At 38.7% G+C, this 14,539-nt stretch overlaps 1 protein-coding gene across 1 annotated transcript in view; it reads right to left on the bottom strand.

Annotated features, from left to right (window-relative positions):
* LOC122561384 (coiled-coil and C2 domain-containing protein 2A-like) overlaps positions 1–14,539 on the bottom strand; it is a 268,528-nt gene that overhangs the window by 62,647 nt on the left and 191,342 nt on the right. The window contains exons 28-33 of the mRNA XM_043713148.1: positions 11,238–11,325; positions 10,292–10,401; positions 6,873–6,969; positions 4,468–4,565; positions 3,858–3,889; positions 628–734 (exon numbers count right to left, since the gene is read on the bottom strand). Of these exons, the coding sequence (XP_043569083.1) occupies positions 628–734; positions 3,858–3,889; positions 4,468–4,565; positions 6,873–6,969; positions 10,292–10,401; positions 11,238–11,325 (532 nt within the window). The remainder of the gene's footprint in view (positions 1–627; positions 735–3,857; positions 3,890–4,467; positions 4,566–6,872; positions 6,970–10,291; positions 10,402–11,237; positions 11,326–14,539) is intronic.

Below are 14,539 nucleotides of genomic sequence, written 5' to 3'. Positions count from 1 at the left end.
CAGAAACCTGCAATCGGAATGCCAGATGGAAGACTCGAGGTGGCCTATTGATTCAGCAATGTCTCCGTATTGGTTTTCCTCTAAGCTTAAAGGGCAAGTTAAGAGGGCCTGTTCTTTAGACACTCTTAAGTCTAAAGAGACTAACCTGCCAACCAGACAAGTCAGTTCAGAGATCACAAAGGAAATTGACAGTGGTGCAATCACCCAAAGAACAAACTCTAAGAAGGCCATCAATTACCTTACTTGATATGCCAAGGTGAGTGCACCATACTATCTTTCCCTTTAAAAGGTTGCATGTGGCAATGCAAAAGATTACCTTTAGCAGAGTTTAGCACAGTTAATGTTAAATGTTCAGTCAATCACAGAAGGTTCAACTAGACCAGCTCCTGGGATTGGATTTATGCTCATTGGCGTTTAAAGAACAAAAGGTTTTTTTTCTTGAATTGTAAAAGATTCTGAGAATATTGACAGGACAGAGGTTGACAGGATATGTCCTTTGGCTTCTATGGCACAGGAATCAAGAAATGGAATGGAGGAGAAGTTAAAAAAAGTCTCCATTCAAGATGAATATTGAGAAAAATGTCTTGAAAAGCATGAGAACCAACTTCTTTCTGCATACTATGGCACCTCGAAGGGAGCTTCTGGTGAGAATAGCGGCTCCTTAGCCCCTCTTGTCAGTTTATCAGTAGCTTTAGCTGCATTATCTATGTCCTTAAAACTGAAAACAAGTGCTGCTATGACAAGCAAAGAAAAAGGAGTGTTTTGTTTGGTTTAACCACTAAGCAGAGAGCTGGTGAGAACAGAACCTCTTTTGAAAGAGTTGAGGCTTATAGAGATTTAATGACCAAAAGGTCACCAGAGGATGCTTTGCTACTGGAAATCTATTCACTTATAAGTATGATGAGACAATAAGAAGAGATCTTGTTGCAGCAAGGAGTAGAGTCATAGAGTCATAGAGATATACAGCATGGAAACAGACCCTTCAGTCCAACCTGTCCATGCCGACCAGATATCCCAACCCAATCTAGTCCCACCTGCCAGCACCCGGCCCATATCCCTCCAAACCCTTCCTGTTCATATGCCCATCCAAATGCCTCTTAAATGTTGCAATTGTACCAGCATCCACCATTTCCTCTAGCAGCTCATTCCATACACGTACCACCCTCTGTGTGAACACGTTGCCCCTAATGTCTCTTTTATATCTTTTCCCTCTCACCCTAAACCTATGCCCTCTAGGTCTGGACTCCCTGACCACAGGGAAAAGACTTTGCCTATTTATCCTATCCATGCCCCTCATAATTTTGTAAACCTCTATAAGGTCACCCCTCAGCCTCCGACGCTTCTGGGAAAACAGCCCCAGCCTGTTCAGGCTCTCCCTGTAGCTCAAATCCTCCAACCCTGGCAACATCCTTGTAAATCTTTTCTAAACCCTTTCAAGTTTCACAACATCTTTCCAATAGGAAGGAGACCAGAATTGCACGCAATATTCTAATAGTGGCCTAACCAATGTCCTGTAAAGCCGCAACATGACCTCTCAACTCCTTTACTCAATATTCTGACCAATAAAAGAAAACCTACCAAATACATTCTTCACTATCCTATCTACCTGCAACTCCACTTTCAAGGAGCTATGAACCTGCACTCCAAAGTCGCATCCAAATCATTTATGTAAATGACAAAAAGTAGATCCTTGTGGCACTCCACTGGTCACAGGCCTCCAGTCTGAAAAACAAACCTCCACCACCACCCTCTATCTTCTACCTTTGAGCCAGTTCTGCATCCAAATGGCTAGTTCTCCCTGAATTCCATGAGATCTAGCCTTGCTAATCAGTCTCCCATCTTCATGTACAAAATTACATCTCTGCTGAGATTGTGATGGAATGTACATATGTGAAGTTTTTAGTTGTGCTAAAAACGTTAATGGTGAGTATCTTTTCTGTAGTTTAGAGTATTAGCTGCACATCACGTAATGTTTAGTTGATGTTGATTTTAACTTGTTTGTTACAACAAAAGTCTTAAAATGGGAAATCTTGTCACATCATTCTTTGATTTGGTCAGTGGGAAATTTATAAATCATTTTAGAATTTCCCATTCTCTTTGAGGATAACTAATAATATACGTTGGTAGAAATCACATGGGTGTAGAAATTAAGCAATGGTGAAAGGGTAATCAACTCAGATGCTGCTATTTTCAACTAGAGGTTGAATTCACCTTGAATGAGAAGTCACTTATTATGGATACAGAAGAAAGAAAGCATTGAAAATATTTAAATAAGACACTGGATGAAAGCAAATTACTGCAGATGCTGGAATCTGAAACCAAAAGAGAAAATACTGGAAAATCTCGGCAGGTTTTGACAAAGGGTCAGTTAGACTCGAAACGTCAGCTCTTTTCTCTTCTTACAGATGCTGCCAGACCTGCTGAGATTTTCCAGAATTTTCTCTTTTGGTTTTAAATAAGAACATTTTGGTATCTGGTTTGACAGTAGAGAATGAGGATTAAAAATGCAAAGGGCAGAGCTGAAATAAGCTGAGGTGCTCAAAAAAGGGAAAATGCGAAAGAATTAGTGAAACAAATGAGGATGTGACTGAGAAGAAGATCCATGCCACCATATCAATTTGATGGAGCAAATGGTGGATAAATCCAGGCAGGTTTTATTTAGAGTAAAGGTGTAACCACCCTTTAGCCAGGATTCTGTTGATACAATCAGCCACAATAAGTTTCCAAGTGAATGGACATTCTGGAAGGAGATGTGGAGATTGATTATATAACCTGGAGTTAAAGTTAGGGATCCAGTTGTGGGATAACAGTTACATAAGTGAGGAGGAGTATGAATGCAGCATCAGAAAAGAGGCATAGTGAGTGAAGTCCAGGATCTATTTGAGGCATGGGTATCTAATGACACACCAATGTAGATACTTCCATGACAATGAAGATTCAAGAGGTGACACAGGCCAGTGGTGATGATGGCAAATTTAGAGGTCACTATAAAATTGATAAATAGTGGAGGATTGTACTTCAATCCTTGGAAGCAAACCTCTGCTCAGGAACAGACAGATTGTAACTGAAGCTTAAAACAAAACAATACAACTGATGGTCAGGTTAATGATGGGATTGAAATACTTCAATTTCAATAACTAAATTACAGCAACAAGGACTGAAGGGCTATAAGCTGAACAAAGTTACTTCAATATATAACAAACAGGCAGCAAATCAGTATCCAATGTAGTTCAGTGCAGAAGTACAATCTTCATATCCAAAGAAGTTCATCTTTGACCAAATTTGACAGACATGCCAAATCTTTTCCAAAGTTCAAACCATGGTCATAGAACTGGAATTATAGCTTTCAGGGAAATTTTACTTCTATCTTATTTTTAAGTTTGGGCAAGGTGCATCCACTGTCAGAATTATTGATGCTGGTAGAAGAGTGAAATTTGAGAGAGGAAGAGCAAAGGATGACAAAAAATGACCAAGGATGGATAGACATAGTGAATACCTCCATAGGGAACTGATTGCCGGGATAATATCTTACCCACCAAAGTCTTATGTGCTGTATTCTCTGGTTTCAGAGAATCTGCACCAAAAACGTAATGCAATAGATTGGAAACTGCAGGTCAGTTTATTTATATTTGTGAGGTATATGATTTCACTTACTTCTGAATCAACTATCATATGTTTAGTTGACTTTTAATGCAGTCAGTGATGGTGAATAATTGGTAACCCCAAAAAGAACAGTATGCAGTGCAGAACACCTTCAACATTGTAAAATGTCAGTCTTTAAGAATGAAAAAGAAATATGTCCATGAATCTACTGGCCAGCTAATTTGACACAGGAGAAAAGATAATGGAAATTTTACTCAATAAGTAACAGAATCTAGAATCTAGGTATCTAGAAACAAAAAATATAAGTTGTTAGTAAAAATTTCATGCTTGACCAATCTTATTGAATTATTTGAAGAAATGACAGGAACAGTGGAGAAGGTTAAAGTAATAGATGTAATATATTTGTACTTTTTAAAAGCCACATAGATGCCACATCATAGATTAACAAAAATATAATGTACATTAAAAAAAATTTGAAGATTAACATGATGCCATGACACAAAAACAAAACTACAATTAGGCAGTCCACTAATATTCAGGATATAAATATTAAAGTTTGCACATTTGTGTCGATAAGAATAAAAATCTGTCTTTTTACAACACTTTGTAAAAAAATTTATTTTAAGTACACATGTAGGTTTCAGCCAAGTTCTGGATATTCCTTAGTCCCTCATGATCCCCAGCGCTCACCCTGCATGCACAGACACAAACATAACTCCTTCTTTGTCCTAATCCTCAACAATTCACTCATAATAGTAACCTAGCTTTTCCAACAGCCTTATAGCAACACTGAGCTATCCTGGGGCCCGAACAAACTCCTTCATGATCAGTCCATCATGACTGAAAATTGACAATAAAACTTACTGAATGTCCAGAGAATCTTGATCGTAGCACATATTGGGCGTGCGATATTTTTGAATATCTTTTTGAAACACTTCCACCATGGTTAGTGCTGCTTGCTGCTATAATTCAACAAGCAGAAAATAAAATAATGGTGTTCAGAAAATTAGTGCTGATTCACCACAGCAGTTGAGAACCGGTTTCATTGCTCCCTTCACCAAAACTACTAAACCATGTGACTGCATCAACTGGTTAGCAGCATTCCCTCCCAATGGGATAAGTAATGGCATCACAGTTTGGACTGTTACCAGGATTTTGTTCTTGGACCTGTGCCTGACATTATGAACAAAGATTAGAAAAAAATTAAAAAATAGAATTCCACTTTCCAAAAGCTGAAATTCTTCAAATGTTGTAATAAAATCACATTTCCAGATTTATTGGTGACACAAATATGGATAATATTGTGAGCAGGGTAGGTGGAAGTGTGACTTACAAAGAGGTATCAAGAGATTAAATAAATGAGCAAAATAGTGAAGATAGATTTCACTATAACCAAAAGTGAAGCCATCCCCTTTGTACTGAAAAAAATTGTGAAGGGTGCCTTCTATGAGGTGAAAATTGAGAATAAGTGATGGTCCAGATAAATTTGGGGGCCCAAGTTACATAATCATTAAAATGTCATGTATAAGTATGGAAATTGATCAAAATGGCTAAGGTAAAGCTCATTTTAATTTTCAAAAAACTAAAATACAATGGGATAAAAGTCATGCTTCAGTGATACAAAGCCTGCACCTGGATTATTGTTAACATTTCTAAGAACAAGACTTTCAGGAGATTATACCAACTCAGATGTAGTACAGCAAAGATTTACCAACTCCAAGGTTTACATTACAGAAAGAAGTTACAGGAACACTTAATGACCCCTGAAATTTAGAAGGTGATTTGATTGAATTTTTGAAGATATTAACAGAAACTGGGGACATTGTCTTATAAAATAGACTTTGATCATTCAGAAGTGAGATGGGAAACATTTCTATACACAAAGACTGTAATACTTTGGAACTCCCATCCACAAATGCAAATTCATATTAGGTCAATTGGTACATTTGAAACTGAGATTGAAAGAATATGATTAACTGTTCAGTAAAATGACAAAGGCAAGTCATATGGTGCCAGATTTCTAGCACTTGGCAGGGCCACAGTGGAGGTAGATGAACATTAAAAATAGCTCTAGCAATGCCCCGGGCATAGAACTAATTAAAGACTGAATTCCGACTTTGATTTTTCCAATTTGCCTACAACTGCCACATGCAACTGGGGACAAGAGAGCTGCTGGAGACAGCTGCCCGGTAGTAAACTAATGTGAAGTGAGGCAGTATTTTTGGAAAGTTAGAGACATAATATCAAGAATGTTGGCAGCATCTGTGGAGAGAGAAAAACAAAGGTTCTGAAGAAAATTCATATCGGATTCAAAACAATAACTGTTTCCCTTTCCACAGAATGCTGACACACCTGCAGAGTTTCTCCAGCATTCTCTGTGCTTGTTTCAGATTTTGAACATTCACAATATTCTGCTTTTATTCCAAGTTTGCAGGCATGCCTTGCTTGGCCAAGTTCAACTGTAGCCACAGTCCACCTGTAGCTGTCAACGATAGCCCTGATGAAACTGTCTTCCTTCATATTATATGGGTAAAAGTCAGAGAATGTGTATCTCCATTTTGGAATGCCTATGCTTCTGAAAGGATCTCAAAATGTTAGTACATATTGTATAATGACGTAGCAGTGACTTGTTCAGAGTAAAGAGGGAGCTGTTAGGAGACAGACATGAGGTTAGAGTGCTTCTAATCTGTAAGGTTTTGCAGCAATTCAATAAACATCATGTTGTTCACTCAACCAGACACTCGTGGCTATTCTAATCCATACTGTCCCATTTCAGGCTTGAATTAATCCACACAAAGCTTGTCTCACTTACTTACCATGGCATCCTGCTGCTTTCAAGCTAGAAGTCCTCTCACCATTTATAAATATTCTATTTTATCTATTTTTTTCCCAAAATGTATCACCTCATATTGTTGTGCACAAAATGTTGATTGTCTATTATCTCTCCAATCTACTAACCCTATGAAGTCATCTAATGTCTTTATAGTTAAGCTACTCTCCACAGTCTTTTTTCACCAATAAATTTTAGTATCCTGTCCTTGATATGTGAGTCTGTATTTTATATATATTGAGTAGCACTGTGGGACAAACAATGACCCACATACAAAACCTACTGTGCTGTTTACATGCTTTCAGAATGAAAGATACTTATTAACCACCATTTTGACTTATTTTCACTCCTGGAGATCAACCTTAAACTAACTTATTTTAAACAAAGTAAGCTACAACTAATGACAAAGTTGATACAGTTTCAAAATATATTGAATTACCTCTGGATTAGGAACACTTATATTGTCAAATATATTAATTAATATTTTGTCCTTCATTTTGCATAAGGCTGCACTGTTGTAATCTCCATTAGGTGATCTATAATCAAAAAAATAGGGTTTTAGAGAAATTCAAATTTATTTCATTTAAGATCTACCTTTCAAGTAGCTATGTGACCATTTGAATAAAATATTGCTCGTTGCCATTATTGAAATGTTTATTCTTTGCATTTATTCTTCGTTTTTCACTCATCATTCTTTGAACAAAGGAACAAGTATGGATCTTATTGTTGACATCTGCAATTGGTAATTAATGACCAATATCAAGGAGATGCAATAGATTTCTGTATGCCATGTTGTCGACTGATTTAACTCTAAGGAAGTACCTTAACTCTCATTCAAGATGATATTTAAGATCCGAAGTTGTGTATGCATAGGGCTGAATTTTTACCAGAAAATAATTTTGTGTCAATTTTGGCAAATTTCCCAAATGATTTCACTCTGTGAGCCCAAGAGAGATTTCCCTTGTTATTCTTTGAAACTCACATTATTAACTATTCACTATGCCTGTATGGCATTCTGCTCATTGTATCCTCCCTCTTGACACAAACACCATCAGGATCACCCAAGCAGCATTCCAAGGCCAATAAGCTCCAGTGTCGGGCAGGCCCTCTCCACCCCAGCTGAAGAACCCAGGACTATACTGAGACATAGTAAGATAGAAAGGATGAAGAAGACTCTGAGGACATAAAGGTAGCATGGGAACTTCATTGTAAATATGTTCACATATTTGTAAATATATATTCACTTTTCATCGCTTTGTGAGAAAATGTCATTTTAGCTGCAGGAATGAAGGCACAAAGGCGAACCATCCTTCGTGTTACTTGATGTTTTATTGTCCAAGGTGTGAAGTGAGCAGCTCCTGCACCATGTGCAGTCTATAGGACCTTGGAAGGTGATTGCTACTTTGGCAACCAGCTTGAATCTTCCCAGGCCACAACACATTGCCTAATAATCACAGCCATTAGTCAGATTGATTTGTGATGATTCCTGGTATGGTTGAGAGAGCCTGGGGCCAACATTATACTCCACTCAGTAGATCAATATGAAAGGATCATATACAGCATCTTGAGATTGCAGGTTTCTTTCACCTGCCTGTTTAATGATATTGCCCTTTGAAGGGCGCCACATCACACAGCATTGAAACCACCTCCCTCATAGATGTGATGGCAGCCATTTTCATCTCCACTGAACACTTGCTATGGTGTTGATGGTGATGAATGGAAACATCAGTTGTGCTTGACAGAGTAATTCACAGACCTTAGCATTCAAGGTGAATCCCTCAATTTTTCATATTTCTTTCTTAGTTTCCCTCCTTGTTTCCCTACAATGAAGTTCCCTTCACACTTGATCTTCCTGTGATCCCACCCAACTTAATTAATTTCATTCTTGATTCCCCACTTTACCCACTGACCCCAGGCATACCATATCATTGTGCCAGACAGAGTAGTGCGCTGCCTCCCCACTGAAGCCAGAATGTTGCTCATTATCGATGATCAACCCCTCCTGTATTATTTCTTTCTATCACATACACTGTCATCTCCCCCTACTTATATGATGAATTTTCCTTCTTCACAATTGTTACCCCCTCTGCATCTCAGCATGCTATCTCCAGTCCCCAAAATTGAATTCTCCTGTATTCCTCCCTTCCTTGACCAATTTGAACAGACAGCCCTGATTGATGGCTGTTAAGACCCTTGAACGATCTATGCGCAGCTCCCCAACTGACTTTCCGTTTCTCGCCAGGTTACATTGGACCTACATGGCTGAGCATTGTTCAAAACTGAGGTCCCCTTAAAAACATTTTAGTATTCCATATTTAGGATTTCCTGTGTAACTTGAAACCTCATTTAATGCTCATCCGTAATAACTAGCCTCTACAAACATAACACAACATTTATCTGATGACACTATCTCATTATGCTGTGTTTTGAAAATAAGAAGTTTTGTTCTTAGAGGCATTGGATTCTAATATTCAAATGGAGCTGTGCAAGAGGACAACAGTCACCTGACATCATCAGTTGCTTCTCTATAGTCATTGTCAAAGTGATTCAGATGATTGATGAAAATGTAAACTACCAGCCCCTAGAAATATTGATAGCACCAAGTTCTCAGGAACAGCGGGCAGTCCTCATTAGGCAATCCTTGTGGACTGCAGACCTTGTCAGGGAGCTGTTTTCTCCAGATGGAAGATGGACTAGGAGACAAAGAGGAAGAACCAGGCACTTGGCTAGAGACCACAGTGTAGCCTTCACAACCTTAACAAGACTGACACATACTGAACCAAATGCCTGATTCCGTGAACCATCTCCAATTGTCACAGTTGTATACTTTCTTTCTCTAATTAACTAATGTGTCATTTCTAAAATGCTGCTTCTTAACATTCTGAAATTGCTTATAAATTGTGAACTGCCTATATTAGAGTTCAGATCGCGGTGCTGGAAAAGCACAGCAGGTCAGGCAGCATCCGAGGAGCAGGAGAATCGATGTTTCGGGCATAAGCCCTTCATAACAAATGAGGTTTATGGGCCGGGTTTGGGGGTGGTGGGGGGGGGTTGGTGAGAGATAAATGGGAGGGGGTTGGGATTGGGGATAAGGTAGCTGAGAATGCGATACGTAGATGAAAGTGTAGGAGAAGGTGATAGGTTGTAGAGAAGGATGGAGCGAATAGATGGGAAAGGTGATGGACACGTCTAGAGGGCTGTTTTGGAGGCTTGGGACTGGGATAATGTGGGGGGAGGGGAAATGAGGAAACTGGTGAAATCCACATTGACCCCGTGTGGTTCTGTCCTTATTCAACTCCCCCTCTCACTCCGCCAAGGACATGGGTCCTGGGCCTCCTCCATTGCCAAACCTTTACCACCCGATGCCTGGAGGAAGAACGCTTCATATTCATGAAGCCCTTGACTGAGGGCCATTGGTCTTAGGCCATTTGGTTGATGTATATGCAGTGCATTTGCCACATATGCTACTGGCAGATGTGTGAGGTTGATGTAGCATAGTGCCAAACAGAAGCATGTCCACCCCCTTGACTGATAAATGCTGACAATCATGAAAAGCTGCTTGGCTTTGTTTCTGTGTTAAGCAACAAGTTGTGACCATATGAAAAATTATCTGCTTATTCAAGTAAGCACTTTGATGAGGTGCTTATCTTACTAAGATATTACAATTTATAATAGCACTTATACTTAATTGTCCCTTTTCAGATTGAAAACTAATGATAGAAGTTGAGAAACCAATCAACCAATTTGATCTGAGTAAAATCTCAAAATGATTTTTGCAAAATATATACAGATTTCAGGGTTAATATTTATAGATCACCTTTAGTGCACAGAATAAACAAACTATTTTAAACAAATTACTTGAAATCCATTTCAAGTTTTTCATTCCAACATGGCTGGGTTCCATCAGCAATACTTGTCTGATACATTGTTTGCTGGAAGGTAACTTCAACAAATGGTTGCACTTGAATCTATGCAAGATAAAAATACAGTTTACTTATCCATAGATATTTTTACAATTGTCCACAAATGCAAGTTCACTGATGTTTTCCTTACTATACATTTGCAAAATTAATTTTGAATGTATTAATTCCAGTGAATTTAAACTTTATCCAAACAGCAATAACTTAATATATCTTATTAATTATAATGTCTTTAATGTAATGAAATATCAAGGCAATTTTCTGTTGTCATTCATTACAAGTTTTCTGTTTACATTCCTGGCGTCAGGTAGTGTCATCAGAGTAGTGAAGGCCTGCTTCAATAACCTGCCCAGTTCACAACACATTTAACTAAGCTAGATAAGGAGCTTGTTGGTGGCTCATAGAGGGACAGCTTGAGATTTTCTTGTGGGTTCAAGGGCTACAACAGGGTCTGAACAGAAGAAGTTGGGTACACAGTAGGCATCCTGTTAAGGTACCCCAAGAAATTAGGTAGGACCAAAAAAAGTGAGAGTAACCGAAAGAGGTACTCAGACAATGCCATACAGACTTTTAGGTCTGCTCAGGTTGAGGAGAGAGTACTCATTAAACACTAGGATGAAGGCGTAAGAGGAAGGAACAACGTTTTCAACCACCTCAGAACAAGCAAGGAAGCTGACAGTGGGTGCATGATCTTCAGATTTCAGGGTAAATGGCATGAAGAACAAAATTCTTCACTAGGAAAGCAGAACCATGGTTGCGAGGAATGCATGAGAAAAGATGAGGGCAGGATAGTAACTGCACAGAGTTTACCAGTTAAAACAAAACTACCTGGATTTTTCAAAAAACATTAGCATCACAAGCCAGTGCAGATTATCATGTCCTGCCCTGCCTGTGTCCATTAAAGTCACGGTGAATTTCTTCATCCTTGGCTTCTTAGAATCAGCCATGACATTGAAAGTATCCTGGAAGTACCTGCATAACATAGCATCTCACAGATCACCCAGTATCTTATTTGCACAAACTGCTGAGAACTTTCAGTTCCAGACATCTGGGAGGATGCCTGCACAAAGGGACAGAATTCTGTCTACTTTGGATGCCAACTGATGAAGACTGTCAACAAAAGTATATAATGAATATGTAAGTGAAGCAGATACAGATTAAAAAGTTTTATTTCAGAAAATGCACAGGGACTGTGTGATTGCAACCATCTCAGAATATCACAAAGGAATAATATGACTAAAATGTAATTCATTAATGGTTCACCAAAGCTAGATTTAAACAAAAATAACATCAATAAAGAGTTGCTACAAAATAATTAAATCAAAAGTTCCGTGCAATGGTTATCGGTCTCAGAAACATGCTGCAAAATGTATGTATAAGTAAAAACTATGATGGGTAATTTCCTGGCAGGATTCTTGATCATGTACATAACTTCTTGACAAATCCAGAACCAATTTTAAACACTCTGACAAACTACTTTCCATATTTGTGTCCATATTTTAATATGATTCTCTGCATTGTTAACATATTGTACGGACAAGGAAGAAATACCAAATACAAACCCAACACAAGTAGACAACTAGTAGCATGTTTACAGAGTCAAATGATGCGGCTGATTGCCAAGATCTTATTCTACTATTAGTTCAGGCAAGTTCTTTTCTTCAGTTTGTGATGCTGCTGCTCCTTTAACAAGGTTATGCTGTACTTGACTTTTCTTTTCAGAGAGGTCGTAAAAGCAGCGATTCCGAAAAGTCAAGGTTTAAAGGGTTTTAGAGCCAATTTGATTGTAGCTGGCAGATATTGCCTGAGGAAAAAAGCTTTCAAGTTAAAAAAAACTTATACAATGAAAGGGGTGTCCAGTTCTCCCAGCTCAGCTTTTCTCTGGTTTGGTTTGGCTTTTAGCAGCCTAGCTGTTCACTGAAAGCAGTCAGTCAGTTTTGATGCTGCTGGTCTAAGAAACAGCTACATGGAAAAGGATGCTCCATGCTGAATGCTTCTGCCATCTCTCTCTCTCACCTGTAAGACCCTGTGTTTGATTTTACCTTTTTTATCAAGGCATGTTTATGGGGAATGTTGCAGGAATTTGGAACAGCATCATTAAGTTGGATAGTCTGTTGGGTCTTCGGATAGATTAAGCTATTCTACATTCTGTTCTCTTTTGTTTGTGTTTCATTCAGTAATCTTGCAAATAAGTTCTGTTTTGTTTAAAACTAAGTGGTTGGACCAGCTGCATCACTCCTGGAATATTCACATTACACTTGTTCAAAACAACTAGAAAAGTTAGGGTCTGGGCCACTTTCTTGAATTGTTTTGAGAGGGTCTGCCCTGGCCCATAACAGACTGGGGACTCTTTGCGGGACTTGTTCTATAGTTCTGATTTGTGAATGGTGTTGTTGGACTCGAAGGGGGCGAGTAGTAGGTATTAGTGTCTTTTTTCCTTGGTGTTGAATCCAGGTTTAAACAATACTTGGCATAGCAATGGCTCTAGGGGGTTTTGTAGGGGTGGAAGAGTGACCTTGGATGTTTTGCAAAAGGTGATTAAGGCCAAGCTGCTGGAATTAGCCGACAAGCTGGAGCTGGAGGAAAGGAGAGATAATTACAGCAATAGCTCTGCATCTAAATTTGCTGGAAACACCATTGAAATCTTTAGAGATGGCTAAAATCTAATTGAAAGTGAAGCAGCTTGAGTTAGAGGCAAAATACTAGGAAAGGACAACAGAAATGAAACAGTGTAAATTACAATTAAAAGCAGAGGATAGATAAAAAGAACAAATCAATTTAGCAGAACAAAAATAAAAAGAGAGAGGAAAGGAAGAAAGAGAGGGAATTTGAAGTTCAGAAATTGGCACTTAAACAGGAAAGTCAGCTTAAAATAATGGAGAATGGAGGCTGAAGGTAAGCTTAGTGAGGAAGAGAGTCAAGATGAGCCAACCCATGGTGGCCAAAGACCTGGTGAGAATCTGTTTAAATATATTCAAACATTGCCTAAATTTGATGGGGAGGATGTGCAAGATATTTTCATCTCAAAGTTTGTGAGAAGATTTGTAGCTCGGGTGCTCGTTGTTGTAGTTCTGTTCGCCGAGCTAGGAATTTGTGTTGAAGCTCCTGTGGGAGCTTCACAGGAGGCTCCCAAGCACTGAGGATGTCACCTAGACAGGGGACGAAACGTCTGCAACACAAATTCCCAGCTCGGCGAACAGAACCACAACATATTTTCATCTCATTTGAAAAGGTGACTAACCAAATGCAGTGGCCATTGATTATGTGAACTTTGATGATCCAAACACTAGGTAGAGCTAGTGAGGTATTCACATTGATATCAGAGGAGGTATCAAGGACATATGATGAGGTGAAGGAAGCCATCTTAAATGCATATGAGCTTGTGCCAGAAGCCTATAATAACATTAAAGAATCTAAGAAAGGACTCTGCTCAAACCTACATTGAGTCTGAAAGGTTCAAACAAAGTAATTTTGAAAGGTGGATAAGGGTATTAAAAAATTGAGCAAAGCTACAATGCTCTTAGAAAGACAATTATTTTGGAAAAGTTCAAAAATTCATTTCCTGAAGCAGTGAGAACTCTGTGGAAGAGCAGAGAGCTAAAACAGCAAGATTAGCAGCTGACATGGCTGATTATTATGAGTTGGTCCAAAAATCAAAAGTGGGCTTCCAAAATCAATTTCAATCCATTAGGGGTAGAAACTAGACAAAAAAGAAATCCTCGCATGGAAAGGGAAAGGTAGATCTCAGTGAAGGTCATAAGGATAACTTACCACAGGGTAAAAAGGAAACCCTTGAAGGGGAAAGAGAAGTTAAAAAGATCTGGTGTTTTCACTGCAATAAATTAGGCCATGTGAAATCACAGTGTTGGTGGGTTAGGAAAAGCATTGGGAAGACAGATGTCGGAACATAGGATAAGCCAGTGAATTTTGTTGCAGTGGGAATGGAAAGTACAATGGAGGCTAGAAAGTTACACCAAAAAGTACAACCTGCTTGGAGATTGGTTAAGAGGAAGTGTTAGATCTTCTTAAACCGTATACAGAGGAACCTTGATTATCCGAATATCAATTATCCGAAAATCGGATTATCCGAAGGAGATCTCGAGGTCCCGATGGAAACATTACATCAAAGACATGTTTCCAACAGTGATCACATCTTTGGTTTACAGTGATTAAATAGGCACTGTCA

Source organism: Chiloscyllium plagiosum, chromosome 22, assembly GCF_004010195.1.
Source record: "Chiloscyllium plagiosum isolate BGI_BamShark_2017 chromosome 22, ASM401019v2, whole genome shotgun sequence".
Classification (NCBI taxonomy): domain Eukaryota; kingdom Metazoa; phylum Chordata; class Chondrichthyes; order Orectolobiformes; family Hemiscylliidae; genus Chiloscyllium; species Chiloscyllium plagiosum.
Note: the sequence above shows the minus strand (reverse complement) of the source record. Positions and strands in the feature narration are given on the sequence as shown.